The 19,037-nt window shown below is 40.7% G+C and overlaps 1 protein-coding gene across 1 annotated transcript in view; it reads left to right on the plus strand.

The window, feature by feature from the left end:
- Nucleotides 1-19,037, plus strand: part of CFAP61 (cilia and flagella associated protein 61) — a 180,899-nt gene that overhangs the window by 22,489 nt on the left and 139,373 nt on the right. The window contains exons 8-13 of the mRNA XM_065401500.1: nucleotides 813-929; nucleotides 1,978-2,069; nucleotides 3,743-3,835; nucleotides 5,163-5,350; nucleotides 10,614-10,653; nucleotides 12,017-12,156. Of these exons, the coding sequence (XP_065257572.1) occupies nucleotides 813-929; nucleotides 1,978-2,069; nucleotides 3,743-3,835; nucleotides 5,163-5,350; nucleotides 10,614-10,653; nucleotides 12,017-12,156 (670 nt within the window). The remainder of the gene's footprint in view (nucleotides 1-812; nucleotides 930-1,977; nucleotides 2,070-3,742; nucleotides 3,836-5,162; nucleotides 5,351-10,613; nucleotides 10,654-12,016; nucleotides 12,157-19,037) is intronic.

Here is a 19,037-nt window from a genome sequence, read left to right on the forward strand (position 1 = left end):
GCCAGATCATCATCTGATGTAAATTGGCATAGCATTGATTTCAGTGAAGTTATGCCAATTTACACCAGCTGTGGATTTGGTCCATGTGAATAAAAAGTTGAACATGGTGAAAATTGTGAAATCTGGTGTTTATCAATATTAACAAAATTAACTCTATTGTTCAAATTTCTGCTTTAATTGGATTTTACTGGTTTAAACTGTAAAACTAGAAACTCTATTTACACAATATTCTCTTTCTCTGTATAAATAATAAAAAATATCATGTCTTTCCATGGCTAAGTATAAGTTGATAGGGCAAGTCACTAAAATTAATTGAATCCTATTGCTTTAGTCATCACTTTTGACACCAAAAATACCATTAACCTGTTAGCAATTGACTAAAACAGAATCCTATCATCATCGCTTTTATTACTAAGCATTGAGCTCAGTCAGTGTGCTCAACGCTGTGTAGACTTTAAAATCTGGTCTCCGTGAATTTGAATGTGTGTTGTCCTTTCCTTTCTTGTTTATAGAGCCCTTTCATCCCTGCTTCACTTACCATAGTTTAAAAACTGGTTTCTTTGTATTTATCTGCCTCCTCTGCTAAAATGGGTGTTCATTAAGCAGATTAGCCAGTGTTCGTCTTTTGGGACTGAAAAATGTAACAAAGATCCTTTCTAACTAGTTGACACAGTGCTTTAAAGCAGTTACTTCAGCATCCAGACTCCTGGCTGCTACTGAAAATCATAGGTAACCAAAACCCTGGTTCATACTAAGAAGGTGAAACCCATTGCCAGTCTAGTAGCTCCTCTGGGGCTCAAATGTGCTCCCAGATCCATATGCAGATGCTGCAGTGCTTCAAAGGAGCTGCAGCAGTTGTGTAAAAGGATCCTGGAATATGTCTGATCTGAGCCCCCAAAGGCAAGCACCAGCTGCAATGGAGGAGACAGGTAAGTAACAAGATAGGAGAGGCACCATTAACCCTTTTAGACTGCCAGCCAAAGTATTGCCTAGGGTCAGAGTTTAAAAATTGCTCGGCATCACTACCATAAAATATAGTCTTTAGTTTCCAAAAGGTTAAGAATCCATTAAAAAAAAAAAACAACTGGAATAAAAGTAGTAGGGGGCGAGAGTTCCTCAGGTAGACTGGGAGGGAGAGGAGAGAAGGGAAATTTTCTTTTATCTCCTGGGTTTTCTTTTTAAGTAAAGGGTGTATATAGCAGGTGGAGTAAGTAGTTTATACTGAAAACTAGTGACCCTTGGATTTTAAAAAAGAATGAGACTATTAGTAGACTAGTACCTTCATTTATGCCTTTTGAGATGTCAAATTTGTCCGACAATTTTTCAAGCACTGTGTGATAATTTCCCACTAAAATACACAGGGCAGACTTCCATAAAATGTAACTATAGTCCCTTTAAGGTAGGGAATTAACTATTTTAATTTTATAGATGATAATCATAATACTTCAGATTGCTCTGGCACCTGCCATCTGAGGATGTGTCACTTCTTCACAAACACTAATGAATTAAGCCTCACAGCATCTCTGTGAAGTAGAGAAATATTATCTCCATTTTACAGATAGAGAGACTGATGGAGACAGGTTAAGTGATTTGCATCAGAGATGGGTCCTGAATGCTAGGAGACAGACTATCCAATGAGCAGTTCAACCGTTGATCCACATTGTCCCCCTTCAGTTAGAGTCCAAATATAATTTTACATCTAAACACAGTATTAGTCAGGAATGTCTTCCGGGTTATCTTTTGTTCAAATCCTCTGTTTTAAAATGACCTCTACAGTTTTGTCTTCAGAGTAAATAATCAGATATGCTGAAGTCTTAGTAAAGTGAATGTAATGGCTCAAACTTAACCATGATCATAAGAAACATCTTAATGGTGGTGTTCTGCTGAGAGTTATACTTTGTGTACTGCTGTGATTCTGATGCTTATGGCTCCATTTTGTAAGCTTGTTTGAAGCATTTATTCCTTTTCATTATTCAGATGAAGAAAAAAGCAGCCAAACAAGTCAAGAAGCCGAATCTGTTTCATCTCAAAACTCTGAATGTATTAGTGCCCATGATATGGATATTCAGGTAATATTACTAAACCTAATTCATTAGACATTTAAACAAATGCCATAACTATCAAATACAGGATGCCTTTTAAATAAAACACTAGAAACATAGTCATAAATTCAGAAGGATAAAAATTGAGATTTGTTGTTGCTTGTTTAAAAAATACATGCAAAAGAGGAGTCCAGACTACACTTAGTCTCACTATGTGGCTCTTTATTCACCCAAGTCATGCCTCCCTGTTTACACTGCTCTTTTTAGCAGTGTAGTGTCCCACTGCCTCCCTGCAGGAAAAGACTCTGGCAGTGGGGAAGGGGTCTGGCAACTGGGAAAGACTCTGCCAGCTCTCTGCTGCTGGATCCCTTCCCTGCAGCAGGGAAAGATTCCAGGAATGGGGAAAGGCTCTGGTGGAGGGAACGCTTCCCCACTGCCAGAGTCTTTCCTCGCTGCAGTGAAAGACTCCAGCAGTGGGGAGCTATTTAAGCCTTTTTCCACTGCCTCCCCTCTGCCAGAGCCTTTCACTGACACATATAGCTACATGCCGCAGTGTGGACACAGCCTGCTTTTCACTGTGCCATGTTAGCCATATGTACACTATCCGCTGCCTCCAGTGGTGTGTAGTATAGATGTAGCCAGAGAAAGTATCTAGCAAGATTCACTGGAGTTGGGTAAGTACTTAACTATAAATCTGCTTGTCTGTTCTTTTACAAAATTACTCCTGTAATTTTGAAGATGTCAGACTATTAGGGTCCCTCTATTTCCAACTCTTTTGCAGTACTTTAAGAGCATTCATACTCACCTGTGCAGTAAGGCTCAGGGAAGTTATGAAGTAGTCATTAGGATTATTTTGAAACCACTGGCATCTGAATTGTCTTGAAGCATCTGGAAAACAGAGGAGGAAATAGCTAGAATTAAGTTGGCCCTGGTGCAGCTTTGGGGAAGGCACTGCCCACTGACTGGTTGACTGACTATGAGTATGCTTGCATTCTGTAACACTATGGGAGCTGGGCACTTAGGCCTTGTCTACATTAATAAACACAATAGCTGTAACTGAACTCCAGAGAAGCTCCGCTGTGGGAGAAGCACTAGTGTAGACCAAGCTTTGGCATTTTTGCCACTATGTTGTAGAATTAAGTGACGTGGTAAAAATCCCCATGTCCTGTCTACACTATAGTCTCCATTGTTGCTACCACTGGTGAAGCTCCAGGGATGGTGAATCATAACTATGAAATTTACTAGTTCAGATGCAGCCTTTACAAGCCAACGTAAATCTGGTAAGGCAGATGGCAAGGAAGGTGGAGTTAGGATTGCCAGATTCCAGTTTAGTTGCAGTAACAGCCTGACTAAATGAATCTCTATCTGCCAAATGAATCTGGGATGAAGAAACCAAGCAGAATACTCTGGAATGTTTTTGTATGTGTTTTTTATTGTCCTTGGTGTTGCAATAAGCTGCCTTTGTCTGCAGACATCATTGGTTTTAAAAGGACTATTTTAAATGGCAAGAGTCATGAGCCAGTTACACTATGTAGTGCTCCATCGAGGGGACTTTCAAAAGCGCTGCGAGTTTTTACATTGATTTAAAAGGGATCAGAGTTATGAATGAGAGCTCAATATGTCCAGAATTAGTGATCCATAGGAAAACAAATGATTCATGAATGTTAATTTGTATGTGTTACTGATCACTTTCTCTTCAGATGGACACTAAAACTGAAGATGTCCTTCCCCAAACCTTGGATATTGCCACCTCACATTCTACAACAGAAAGTGTTCAGAATAATGTTTCAGAGGTGAGGTCCAAGTACAATCTAGAGTTTATCAAAATACTCATCCTCAGTGCATTTTTTAATGAAATTCATTTTTTGGCACGTGGCCACCCAAGGCTTTCCCATTGTTGCCAACTTTTGCAATACTTGGTATTTTTCTTAAACCTTCAGCTCCTGGAGCCATGTTATTACAACAGAATCTCAGCTTTCATTTAAAAAAAAAAAAGGTAAGATTCTAGCCCTGGTGGTTCCAGAGAAAAGTTTGAAAATGTGTTACCTAAATGCTGAATAACCAGAGGACAAAGAAAAAGAATGCAAAGTTATTACTTTTTCAAATCATTAATTTTTGTTGGCTGTTTCCCAACTGTATTGACACTGTGATTTGCTTCCACTCTTTAAAGTGAAATAATTTGTTATAAACTCTTTATTCAATATTAGCATTTAGGTGACATAGCAGGTTATAATAAATCAATTGACACGACGCACATTGAGTGGATTGATTATTTTAAATACATATAAGGTATGGATATTTTGTACAAAGTTCTCATTTGAGACCTATACAATAGTAATCAATTTTAATATATTGTTAGATTTGGTATTGGATCTCAGGGAGACCAATATACCAAATCTGAATTCTTCCATGCAGATCTAAAAGGAAAATTTTTTTAAGCAACAAAAAATAATATTTATGAAGTACAACTATTCATACATAGGAAATTAGCATTTCTTTAAGTGAGATGACGCAGGTTCCTTTACTATGCAAGACTATGTCATGATTTATACCCCATGCTACCCCACTGAAGTAATTTGATTTTTGTATGGGGTCAAAGTTAGTAGAGAATTTGTCCATAGAATTTTAAACAATTGTATCTGTCTTTTATTCTCCCTTTCAGTCTATTTTCAAAACTAGTATCTTGTTCTTCAAATATAGCAGTGGTTAATCTCCAAGATGACATTTTCTGAATTACTCTCATTTTTGTTCTTTCAAATGTTTTTAAAATTTGGATGGAATCCAAATTTTTACATTGGAAAATATTTCCTAAGATTAAATTTTTGTTACTGTTCCACATAGGGACAGTAATGAGAAATATCTGTTCCCAAACATATTGTTGTCTTTATTTCAAACCTCTTACTGCAGGCATTAATCATTTTATAGCCATCAGCAATTTCATTAAAAATGCCCCCCTAAACTTCTAGATGTGGCAGAAAGTAGTGTGCTGGGTGAAATACAACTCTGTATTTCTGCTGGGAATGCTGTAAAATAAGAATGATGCAACAAAAGACTCATTAAACAAACACACAAAAAAGGAAATGTGGTTTCAGTTTGGTCCCTTATCTCTTCTTGCTGCAGAAGGAGGGTGTAAACATTGTTTCCAATGCTGAATTGCCAATAGATGATGTCATAGGCACAGATTTGAAAGCCGCTGGGACACCTACCTTAGAGACTGATGAGAGAGATTCCTTTCATCCTGTGTACAGAGGAGCTGTAACTGCTTTCTGTATTCAGCTATTCTGTATTGATGAGAAACATGAAACAAGGCAAGTATAGACATATAGGTATTCGGTTTCTAGTTTCTAATAACAGCTTAACAGAACCCTGATTTATTAAGGCAACTGGGGGAGTGACAGCATCTGCTGCAGTTAAGGTTGAATTAATTTCCATCTAACTGTTTCCATGCATTCACTCATAACTTTATGAAGCATTCACCTTCCACCTAAAATTTTTCACACATCTCCTCTGATGGGGTGCCCTATGACAGAAAAGTTACCAGGTTGCAATATAAGCAGCCATCCTTTTTTGGGCAAATACTAATTGCAGCAGTGGAACAAGGCTCACATATCCTGTAATGGGGTAAACCTGTCTTTTTAGAGTGGAGGAGGCCAGAAGATCCCATGCCAGGGAGATGGACTGAACAAAGATCCAGGAAATGGCCTGGTAGAGGAAAAGAGGAAGCAGTGCCAGGGAATAAGGAATTGGATGGCGTGGGGGAGGGACTTCAAGACTCTGTTCCTTTAAGGGCCTGGGATCAGGAGCCCTGTGGGTAGGGTGTGGCAGGCTCCTCTCTTCCAGACAATCAGGAGGAACTCTCTGGAGAAGGACAGTATATAGACTGCCCTTTCCCTCAGAACAGGGGAGCCAGTGGTAAAAGAAGGAAGCCAGAGTCAGAATGCTAAACTCCAGGGAGAGAAAGCTGTGAGGCGCTCTATACCTCAATACAAATAATACAAATAATAAATAACAATAATATGTGTGTGCTCTAGACCTTGTTGATATTTAGATAAGGATACATCTCAAGCACGGAATGTATTTCAGGTTTCATATGGAAACAGCAGCAATACTGTGTATTGCCTGTTGGGTTGGTATCAGTGCTGCATGTTTCCATCAAATGCTTGGTGATAGTGACCGTGAGCCTTCATAAATGAGTGAATGTCCTTCCTTATCTAGATGAAAGGTGTCAGATATACAACCTGCAGGCCAGATCCAGCCTGCATAAGATATTTATGTGGCCCACATGACTTATTTGGATGCTCCAGAATTTAAACTTTTTAAAGTAAATTTCTAGCCCTGGCGACTGCAGAGAGTAGTCTTCTAAACATGAACTGTGTGTACACAATATTTGCCTGCTAGTGTATGCCTGAGTCTGCAGATGTCTTGGAACAATGACCCAGAGGAGTCAATTCCTCTGTTAATCTGATTGGAATGTCAATTTTACAGTCCCATGATGACACTTGGGTGTCAGCCTTAACTATTCAGTCACTGATCACTCAGCAATAAATATGGGTAGGGGATGGCAGTGAAACACACTGAATTGGAAGTAGGGGATTGAAACTGAGAGTTGCTGCAGGGAAGAAAATGTAGGGGGGAAAACGGAGGAGACTCACAAAGGAGAGAAAGGGGGGAGAGATAGGAGGGTGTTGAAGGAAGAGAAACAAAGAGCAGAAATAGCAGTGGTCCTAATGGGAATAGATTTTCTCACTGATGAGTGCAACAATAAGCACCAAAATAACAAAATGTTTCATTATTATTTATAGGTCTTATGGTCCCTTTGAGCTCTGTGTATATCTCTCACTGACACTCTGCACTATGGGGACCATATAGTCCTAAATTTATACCCCAGGCCACAGACCATAAACATAGAATTTGACCCTCTCCTTCGAATGAGTGATGCCCTTGATCTAGATGATTGGTTTATAAGAAAACACTTAAAAAGTCTCCAGGATGAGGTAGTTTACTCACTAGGAGCTTGTCTACATGGGAAATGTACAGGCACAATTATGCCACTGTAGTTATATCAGTGTAATTTCTGCATGGATACTCTTACTTGGAAAGAAGAGAGTGCACACGATGAGTTTACACCAGTTTAACTACAGTGGTATAATTATACATTGTAAGTATGTTGGTAAATTTCCCCATGTAGACATACTCAAAGTCACAATTTAGTTTGTTCATCAGAAAGAATTATAGTACGTAGCAGCTCTGCTAGATTCCACTTCTCCAGGACGAGATGTGTATCACTGTGGATCTGACAGATGATTTACCAGAGCCAACAGGTGTTTCCTAGAGATGAAGTTATGAATTTTGAATCTGATGATTGTAACATTATTTGAAATACCTATGGCACATTTCCACATGAGACAGCCTCAGGAGACCCTCGGTGACTGACAAAATCTAAGCTTCACTTAGTGGTAGTCCAGAAACAAAGTATAATTAGGAGTGGACTTCAAAATTCCTTCAATACCAACTGGATTCACCAAAGATGCACCCTGCTTGGAATGGGGAGCCCCCCCCAAAAAAGGTGTTATGTACCCCATTGAGTATCAGCAGCTGTATGTCTATTTTCTGGATATGATGACAGTCCTAACTGTTCTAAGAACCTTGCAATATTTTAGTATCCCAACAGGTGGCTATGTTTCAAAAAGACAATCAGATTTTTATAAACAAGCAAGGAGGGTCAGGATCATGCCTCTTGGGTCAGGAAATCCTGTTACGTGTAAGATTGGGCAGTGTCCCACAAGACATTCCCTTGTCACGTACCTGGAAGAAAAAGGAAAGGTTATATTGAGAGGTATATGTGCTACATGTGCAAGTATCCGTTATGTTCGCATTCAGGAGAGATGCAAAGCAGCCATATAATCTTCTATATGTTTTTTACCAAGCAGTCTTGCCTAGATTCAGCATTGAGAGAGAAATCCAACTTTGAGCTATCAGTTTTACAAATCTATGGGTTGTATACCAAGGGAAATCGATGGGCACAGCTATCACTGAATTCCACTATACCTATTCTGGAATAATTTCCCCGTGTGGACACTCTAATCTAAAATAAAAGAGAAGTGGAGTGATTATTCCATAATAAGATCACTTTTATTTTGTAATAGTATGTCCATATGGGAGAGTTATTCTGGAATAGCTCCCAATGTAATGGAACAGCTATAGTGGAATAGTTATTCTGCTATAGAATCATAGACTATCAGGGATGGAAGGGACCTCAGGAGGTCATCTGGTCCAACCCCCTGCTCAAAGCAGGACTATAGCTGTGCTGGGAAATTTCCACCATGTAGACAGGACCTATTTGTGGGTTAAGAACATCCAGCTCTTCTGCCCTCTAGCAGTTTTGTTTTGCTGGGGGATGTATCTTTAATTTATTTGTCCACCTTTATATTTTTCTCTTGACATTTCCCCCTTCACACACACCATTGTTGCTGCTGCTCAAGGTATGCTTACCTTGCTTATCATTATACACTACAGATTGCAGTCTCCTTTACTTTTTTTCTTAGGCTTGGTCTACACTTACCCCCCAAGTCGAAGTAAGGTACGCAAATTCAGCTACGTGAATAACGTAGCTGAATTCGACATACCTTACTTCGAACTTACCGCGGTTCAGACGCGGTCCACACGCGGCAGGCAGGCTCCCCCGTCGACTTCGCGGTACTCCTCTCGTCTAGCTGGAGTACCGCAGTCGACGGGGATCACTTCCTGGTTCGATTTATCGCGTCCACACCAGACGCGATAAATCGAACTCGGAACTTCGATCCGCAGCCGTCGAACTACCCGGTAAGTGTAGACTAGCCCTTAGAGACATCTTTGGAATTGGTCAGACTCCAAGATGGATATCTCTGGGAAAAAGATCATTACTTACCTGTAACTATTTTTCTCTAAGCTTAACACTGAAACAGCCACCTCGTCCATGCAGTTGAGTTGTCTGTAAATCTTGTGAATTAAATATATATAATAATAATCATATACAACATATATCTGTCTCTCTTTAATTAACTTTACCTGAGTGTATGTTTACCTTTTTCCGTGAAAGAAACTGACCACTAGAGCACTGGGGGTAGAATAGGTATCAGAGGGGATGGCGTGAGATAATCTAGACTGGGAGTGGTATTTTAGAATGTTGTACTGAAGGAATTCCTGCTGAACTTGCATGCAGAAGCACAGATCCAAGAGTAGTAATTTGCAGAAATGTAACAGTTACTGAGAAGTAACTATCTTTTACCCCTCAAGGGGAATTCAGTAGTGAAGAATTTGTATTATCCATTAGTTATCAAATGTTTTCATCTCTTTAAATCTAGAGCCAGAATGTGGACTGGAAGTAATATATGAATGAACTAAACTTTCAGTCTATCTGAAATTAGATTATTTGATCCTTTGCTAATGACAGAAAAAAAATTATGATTCCTCTGGGGCCGCCCCCATTCTTCAGCCCACTTCTGTCAAGAAGATACTGAGTGTTGGAGAAAGGGACATTGCATTGTCATGGATTTACTATATGTGGGGGGGGGGGGGAAGACTCCTCTCAGTTAAGCATAGCTTTACATTTATATTATACAGGATAGGTGAATGTGTTACTGCATTATTTTGGTTCTACAATCCCAATCCCAACATGTGGAGTCATTGTATTTTCATAAAGTTTCACTTTTATCCACTCAATTATAAACACCTCAGTTAAAAATGATTACTCTTTCCATTTTTATTGGGACTGAAACCACAGGAAGGTTATTTACTTTAATTGTTTACTGCCACTGTTGTTAGTCTTTTGAAATAACTGTGCATGTGAGTGTTGGATGCATATAAAATACATACTTTTTTCTCTTTTGAGAGAGTAGAAATAAAACTTCCACATAACTCTTGCTGGGTTTAGAACAGTTTCATATTCTTTTATGTAGCAGAAACCGGATAAAATAATTAAGTTTTTATTGTCTTACTCAACTTGAACCTTACGTTTCACTTTCACCAGGGAAAAGAAAGGGGATTTATTCCAAAACACTAGGTGAAAAGTGAAAAGAAGGAAAATGTACAGGAACAATTTTCAAAGTATAGATGTTCCTTTTAGTTTTAAAGGTATTGGATAGGTCTACTAAATGGATATTAGTGGAACAGTAAGTCTTTTGGTGCATGATGGAAATACCTTAGTCCTTAGCTACAACTCTTTGTACCCCCTGGTGATCAGACTTACTGGGCACTAATGCTACTCTGGCAAAATTTCTAAAAGTCTTCTGCAGGATGCTTCTGAGTAAACATCATCTTACTTTTATTTCTTTCTCGCATAAAGGAGACTTCTCTTGAGTTAACAAGCTCAAATCTCTACGCTTACTGTTGTTTACAGTGCTGGAAAATGACAATTGAAGTACAGCATTCAACTTCTGCAATTGATTAGTGCTGAACTAGATGCAATTTCAGATTAGAAAGTATGAATAAGTGCTGCCTGGATGGATGGGGGAGAGAAATCTTTTGAAATATACAGTACATATTGCATATGCTTTTGTTTATTCACATAAAAGTGTTTGCTCTTGATTGCAGGTCACTGGATTTCTTGCAATATGTTTTCAACCTCTTTCCAGTACGTATAAATGAAATCTTAAGGTGAAACAAGTCTTTTATTTGAAAGTGAATGAAAATGGTATGATAAGAAATAAAATCACTTGTAACTTGTACATAGCTTGATTTCCCCCCTCTTTTGGGGGACCCACCCTTACACACCAGCATTAGGGGCCTGTGGGAAGGAAATCTCTGTGAGGAATCACTTGTTATTGTGGGGTGGTAGCACCACAATAGATAAAGTTGAGATTAGTTTACAATTTAACAGTGGGTTTTTTTTTCCCCCCCAAAGTGCTCTGAAATTCACATTCTTACTCTGATTGTCTTGAAAATTGCTGTGCTTCATGGGGATCTGGGATAGGGCTACTTATCCAAATTTGATGCTTTTTGGTCAAGGAGTTGTCAAGATACAGCCCCCCCCCCAAAAAAAATCATGTAACATCAACCTTTTAGAATTCCTGTCATTTTTTTGTGTACCCCGAGGATTCAGACTTTGGCTCAGATCCACCACAAACTGATTTCACCCTCTTGGGATTGAATGAGAAGCAATATTTTAAAAATTATTCAAGATCGAAGTTGGATCTACAAGGTGGGTTGAGCTAGGCTGATGAGTCAGAGAAAGTAATTTGTGTACATGCAGCAGAACTGGGGCTCTGTTGCAAGTCAGAGTATTTGCAGACAGCCTGATGTCAGAGTTGGGGGCTAACTTAAAGTTACAGGCTGTGGCTATTGAACCCGGGAAGCACACATGAACTTTGAGTCCTGGCACTGAGGCCATTTCTGAGAATGTGTGTTGTACATATTAGTTGCTCTCTGCCTACATTCCGCAGGGGATCCTCAGGAAGTCTTGCACTAACAAGTAAATTTCTGGTTTAAAAGCTGATATTTCAAACTGCTCTAAAATCCACAGAGACAATCCTCCATCCCACAACCTTAACTCTGCCCTCTGAGTGATGCCTCAGCATGGTCCTGAAAGACCTCAGAGCACACTATCCTTCCAGATGGTATGGAGCACTGTGGGGAAGTGGCATATGGATACAGTAAGAGAAACTGTCAGATTGAGTCCCCACTAAGACAAAAGTTGTATTTAGAGGACCTCGGATCTTAAAGCATGAGGTTCAGCTAAAAAGTATGGCTGGACTTGTAGCCAAAATTCATCAACATTTATATGTGGTCCAATCACCACTAGAGAGGGACAGAGTGCCACAGAGTGTAGGTGAAAATTATACTTGCAGCACCGTGTCTATTTTAAATGTTGATCTACATTTATATGTCTGTTTTTTCTTAAGTCTCAGTGGGAACCTGTTTAAAATTTGTTTTTAAATCACTAATAGCCTGTTTGTTGTTATTGACTGATATAGAGTATTCTTTGTCAATCTTTTCAGGACAAAGACTTTTGCATCATCACTGTGCCACATCTTGTGCCAGAATTCCTTCTGATCCAGAATTTTGTTCGAGTTAATCCTTCCAGCAACTCCACTCTTGATCATGAGCTCTATGTGTTTCACCGTGCAGGACTGCTCAAGTAAACGTTTTGCTATAACAAAGTATATTAACATAAAGGGACTGTATAGACCGTGGCTAAAGTACTTTATATTTTTATTTAAAATTAATTAATTAATGACTTTCCTTCAGTGAAATTACAAATAGGGAGACGGCTACAAATGCAAAAGCAAACAAGCTTCACTGGCTTGCAAAAATTCATAGTAAAGTAATAAGCACAGTAAAGTGCTACATTAAAATGTTACATTAACAGATTCAGATTAGTTACAGATGCAAAGTGGTATAAAGGAATTAAATTCTCTGAATTATCTAATTGTAGACTAAGAGCATGTAATAAACATGGGGCAGATAAGGAACAAACCAATCTAATTTCTTTCTTTGACAGATAACCGGCCTAGTGGATAATGGGGAAGCAGTAGACATGATATATCTGGACATTAGTAAGGCTTTTGACATAGTTTCACATGACATTCGCACAAGCAAACTAGGGAAATGTGGTCTAGATGAAATTTCTATATGATGCATGTACAACTATTTGAAAGACCATACTCAGAGTAGTTATCTGTGTTTGCTGTCAAGCTGAGAGGGGGGGACATATCAAGTCGGGGCTTGCAGTGGTCTGTCCTGGGCCCAATTCTACTCAAGATTTTAATTAATCACATAGATGCTGGAGTGGAGAGTGTGCTTATAAAATTTGTGGCTAACACCAAGCTGGGGGAGGTTGCAAGCACTTTGGAGGACAGGATTAAATTCAAAATGACATTTATAAATTGGAGAATTGGTCTGAAATCAATCAGATGAAATTCAATAAGGTGCAAAGTACTGCAGTTAAGAAGGAAAACTCAAATGCATAAATTCAAAATGGGGAACAACTGGCTAGGTGGTAACACTGCAGAAAAGGATCTGGGGGTTATAGTAAATCACAAATTGAATATGAGTCAATGGTGTGATGCTGTTGCACTAAGGGCAGACACCATGCTAGGGTGTATTAACAGGAGTGTTGTATGTAAGACATGGGAGGTCATTGTTCCGCTCAGCTCTGGTGAGACCTCAGCTGGGGTACTGTGTCTGGTTTTGGGCACCACACTTTAAGAAAGTCATGCTGCAGGTTGCCTGAACTGTAAGGTCCTTATTGCACCTTCCTGTTCACTGTTTTCTGCCTACTGGATCATTACCATTTTAATCAAAGACTGCCTTACCTTTGAAGCAATGCATCTCTGAAACACACAGACCACAATGATAACTTCATTGGGAAAGTCCATTTCATCACCTTATTTACCTCTTAATTTTCTCTTGTAGGGCATGTACTTTGTATCTTTTAAGTTTTGAAATACTCTGAACATTGCTGTTTGCTGGGATATTGGCCATGGTCTTATGTCATGAATTTAATAGTTTATTATAACTCTTATGCTGTTTAGCATGATAAAGTTTCTTGCTATGAGATTCATGTCTTCCACCTCTTTCATAGTGTAGCAGCCATGCTGGGCCTGTAGCCTGCCTTAAAGGACCCAGTGCACCCTGTTACAATTATATATTGTCCATCCCATGGTCTTGTAAATTCAGTTGTTTATTGAATAATTGCTCAGCAACACTTCCATTTTGAACTTGTAATTAGTCACCTCAGGTGATATACCAATAAATCATGCAGTAACAACAGTTACTCATGGGCCTAAGCAAAAGCTTATTTCCAGAGAAGGAAACTGGGCTTCTGTGTATTATGTACAGAACCCATTTCATCTTCCGCTTCATAGGAAGTCATTGAAGTAATTACTGGTAATCTCAGGCACAGCTGTTGAGTAATTCATCAGTGAGATTGGTAGCCATGTGTCCTTTTGATATTTGTGATCAAAATTAAACTGGTCTTAAAGGTTTTGTAAAAGTCTCTACAGTTCTGCATAAATCACGTGCGTTCCAAGTGGTATGCATATTTCCATGAAAGCACAAGGATTAGGGCATCAGTGACCTTTCCTCAGACTGCCTGCAGTTCTGGAGGACATTCCTTCTGAAGAGTCTCTGAAGTCAGACTTCAAAATTAGCTTGTGAGTGAAGTTCCGTGATCAGAAAATCTAAAGGGGAAAATGGTTCAGGATAGTGGGAAGTTTCTGAAGAACATAAAATTCAATGTGCAGCAGCAAACTCGCTGTCACTTAAAGGCAAAATATGAAAAGTAAAAGATCAATATATTCTAGAAGTACCATGAGCTTTAAAAATTCTGGTGACTGGAAAGGGAGTTGCATAAAATGGATTAAAAGAGAAATCGCAGGGTTGAGTTAAGGGGCAAAGTAGAGACATGAAAGGGCAAAATCAGAAAAAGAATGGCACAGGCACAAAATGAGGTACTGATTAGCAAAGACAGTAAAAGGAATAAGAAAAAGTATCAAGTACACAAAAAGAGGATGGCAAATGGAAGTGTAGCTCTGCTACTTAACAGAGAAGGAGAACAAATAATAGATGACAAAGCAAAGGCTGAAATGCTTAATGGATACTTTCCTTCAATTTTCACTAAAAAGCATAATAATAATAATAGTGTCCTGGCTTTCTGAGCAGTCAGAGGAACTGGACTTCTAGAATGGGTTTATTCCATACTGGGAGAGAAATGAGAATACACAGACCCAGGATAGTTTTTCCTAATCTATCGTACTGACAATAGACCCGACTTTCTTGTTGAATGCCGCCTCCGTTTTTTGCAGGTGCTATTTTACTCATGCTAAAAAATTGCTTCCTGCAGTTAACTGTGGGTACAAAGATGACCTCTTTGACATCTAATTATTTAATTTGCTTAAAAAAATATGTTAGTGCAAATCTAGTATCTAGAGGTAAAAGAAGCCAGTAAGCAAGATTCCACAGAGGAGCTAGGGAGCCAGGAAGTTCTGGTACAGAGGATAGAATAAATCAGAGTGGTGCTCAACTCAACCTCCACCAGAGCGTTGCTGCTGCTGGAGAGGTTCAGGGCATTAGCGGACCTCATCGCGGAAGTCTCCGTGTTTCCCCTGACTACGGCCAGGGTTTGCCTGCGCCTCCTAGGTCACGTGGCAGCGTGCAGGTATGTTGTGCGCCATGCCAGGCTCTGGATGTGACCCTTGCAGCAATAGCTGGCGATGGCCTACTCCCAGTCCAGGCACCACCTGGAAAAGGTCGTCACCATTCCTGCAACGATATTCACCTCACTCCGATGGTGGTCCGACCCCGGGAATGTCCTGGAAGGAGTCCCCATCAACAGCACTCCCCACTCGGTCAAACTGGTCTTGGAGGCCTTGTATCACAGTTGGGGGGCGCACCTCAGCAATCTCCACACCCAGGGTAAGTGGTCCACGGAAGAGATGATGTTACACACAAACATCAAAGAGATCAGGGCGGTCTGCAGAGCATGCACGTTCTTCCTTCCTCACCTGTCGGGCAGAGTGGTCAGAGCTTAGTGGTTTGAGCATTGGCCTGCTAAACGCAGGGTTGTGAGTTCAATCCTTGAGGGGGCCACTTAGGGATCTGGGGCAAAATCAGTACTTGGTCCTGCTAGTGAAGGCAGGGGGCTGGACTCGATGACCTTTAAGGTCCCTTCCAGCTCTAGGAGATAGGATATCTCCATTAACTATTATTTATTAAGTTCGGTCCCTGGTCCCTCAGTGGGATCTCACCTTGGCTCTGTCCAGGCTCACAGGCCCGCCCTTTGAGCCTTTGGCCTCATGCTCCCTGTCTCACCTATTGTGGAAGGTAGCTTTCCTGGTGGCAGTGATGTTGGTGAGGCGAGTCTCTGAACTGCATGTCCTGACCTCGGAACTGCCATAGACGGTCTTCTATAAGGACATGGTCCAGCTCCGGCCCCACCCGCACTTTCTTCCCAAGGTGGCGTCCATTTTCCACATGTGCCAGGACATCTTCCTTCTGGTCTTCTGCCCGAAGCCCCATGAGACTAGTGAAGAGAGGCGCCTCCACACTTTGGACGTAAGAAGGGACCTGGCTTTCTACCTAGATCGGACAAAGCCTTTCTGAAGGTCGACTCAGCTTTTCATCTCTACAGCTGATAGGATGAAGGGCCTCCCAGTGTCCACGCAGAAGATTTCTAACTGGATTACCTCTTGCATAAGGGCTTGTTACGAGCTGGCAGGGGTCCCACTGCCAATCATCAGAGCCCACTCGACTAGAGCACAGGCATCCTCGGCGGCCTTCCTGGCATACGTTCCGATCCAGGACATCTGTAAAGCTGCGACGTGGTCCTTGGTGCACACATTCATGGCCCATTATGCCATCACTCAGCAGGCCAGGGACGACGCTGGGTTTGGCAGAGCTGTGTTGCAATGTATATGTCCGTGAACTCCTTACTTACCTCCATGGGTACTGCTTGAAGTCACCTAAGTTGAATGGACATGAGCAATCACTTGAAGAAGAAAAGACAGTTACCTTTTTCCGTAACTGGTGTTCTTTGGGATGTGTTGCTCATGTCGATTCAATGACCCGCCCTCCTTCCCCACTGTCGGAGTTTCTGGCTAGAAGGAACTGAGGGTGGAGGGGGTTGGCAGCGCCCTATATGCCACGACATATGCGTGCCACTCCAAGTGGTGCCAGAGCCAGTTCCCTACGGATGCGGCTGAGGGAAAATCTTCCGGCACCGGTGCATGTGGTGAGCACACACACCTAAGTTGAATGGACATGAGCAGCACATCTCGAAGAACACCAGTTACGGAAAAAGGTAACTGTCTTTTCCTGGCGTTATAGCAATTGTCAAATTTTATACTTTTGAATCCTTCTGAACAGAAATACTTGGTTTTGTGATGGTCAGGTCTGACATCCTCCCGTTGATGTCCGCAGAAGAACATGGAACAGGAGGCAGATCCTTAGCTGGTGTAAATTTTCTTAGCTCTCTTAAAGTGAGTATAGAGCTATGACAAATTACACCAGCTGAAAATCTGCCCTCAGGTCTTGGACTGGCGTTGGAGAGGGTGTCAATTCTGGCATGTTCTCTGTATCCTTTGTGCCAGCTGAACAGCTCTGGACTATATACAAGCTTTTCACTGAACCTCTAACACCTCTTGTTGGGCTCGTGGGGTTGCGCATGTAACAACCTGTCAGCTTCCCCGGTGGGCCCTGTCAGTTCCTTCACCTGGAGCTAGTCAGCTTCAAAATGGAGCGCTACTGAGCTTTCAACATACTAAGCTGTTAAGCTTCTTGAATTTTCAGTCCCCTCTGCTTCATCAGCAAATTCCCCTAACCAAATAGTTGCACATTTAGTTAACTATCTGTGCACACGTGTATGCCATACCTATCCCTTCTTCTCACTGATTATTAAAACAGCAAAAAGCTTCAGAAAATTACTCACACTTGTCCCAAGTTCCTTGAGAACATGGTAGCAATAGCAGCCAAGAATATTTTTTCCACCTTCAGATAAGACTTCATGCCTTCCTCTTCTTCCTCAAGGGCATGGCAACCATGATCCATACATTCAGCATCTCAAGGATGGGTTACTATCATTCCTTTTACCCAGGGCTATCAGTCAAAGCCAATCAAACGCCACCTTTCCAACACACCACAGCCTGTGTGGGACTAAACTGCAGTGAACACATAATACTAGATCTCCAACCCCCCGACTCCCTTGTCATTTCATAGTCTCCATCTTTAAACATCTTCTTGGGCTGGGACCAGGCTTCTGTAGCACCTGCCTCTTCATCCCTAGGTCTCCAAGACTGCTGTACTTATCAGGAACACAGTAGTGGAAGGGTCCAAAGGGAAGCTGTCAGGAGTTGGAGGTATTTTCAGTGCTGGGAAGCTGTGGAACATGCTAGCAAAGGAGATCGGAATGTGATTCTTTCTGATCATATTCACCTTGTGTAGTAAAACCCACCTCTGCACCAAAGCCTACTCATAATAATAGATGTCATAACAGTGATTAAACAAAATAATAATTTTGAGTACAAGTGATGACACCCTAGGAAGGCAAGAGTGGAATTCACTTTTGCTTTTCGTTTTATGCCCCTATACTTTTACTATATTTCACCACTACTCTGCAAGAGAGAGTTGCGTATGAAAACAGGAGGATGGAATGGGAAATGTTCTGCACCCTTAGTCATAGTGGTTGCTATCAGCAAGACTGCAGCATTACTTTCTGGTTTAATTTAAAGCCCAATTCAAAACCCTATTTTCTGCTTGCTTTTACTTTATTATACCCCACAAGTGACTCTCATTGCTTCCCATCTGCTAGGCCCTCATCTCTTTTGCACATTCACTGTTTGATTTAATGTTCCAACTGAATCTATTTTTACTCTTAATTCAGTTTTACAAATTTAGATTTGTAAAATGCTATTTTATCATTTTGACTGAAAGGAAAACTAACCCTGCAACAGTTTTTTTCCTGCTTGGACTGCAGTAAACATTTTTTTTTTTTTTTGCCCATGTAATTTCATTTAGTCTGTGCCATTTTTGCGAACAATCTAAGGCTCCAGTCCAACAAACACGTGTGCTTAATTTTAAACATACAAGTAGACCTTTTGACTTCAATACGCCTACTCACATGCTTAAAGTGAAGCAAGTGAGAAGGTGTTTTGCAGGAGCAGGGCCTAACACAATGGTTCCTAGCCTTTCTTTGTTGGAAACTTATTGGTGTGGCATTGATGTCCCCAATGTCCTCTTGCTCAGTGTTCCAGCATGGCTTCTTTATTTTGTTTTCTCTCTCATTATTCTTTTCTGTCTCTGTCCTTTTTTCCTAGTTTGGTCTGATTGTTTCTCTCTATGTGTATTTTTTTTTTTTGTGGTTGATTTCTATTTTATAAGATTTTTTGGGTTCCTTCTTATGATGGCTCCACCCTCATTCACTAGAAGGCTATGTGCTGCTTGGGAGTGGTGATGATGGGGCTGGGCCGTATGTACTTTAACATCGGCCAAGTATTGTGCAGATCCATGTGGGACATTTTATGT

Source organism: Emys orbicularis, chromosome 3 (assembly GCF_028017835.1).
Source record: "Emys orbicularis isolate rEmyOrb1 chromosome 3, rEmyOrb1.hap1, whole genome shotgun sequence".
NCBI classification, from domain to species: Eukaryota; Metazoa; Chordata; order Testudines; family Emydidae; genus Emys; species Emys orbicularis.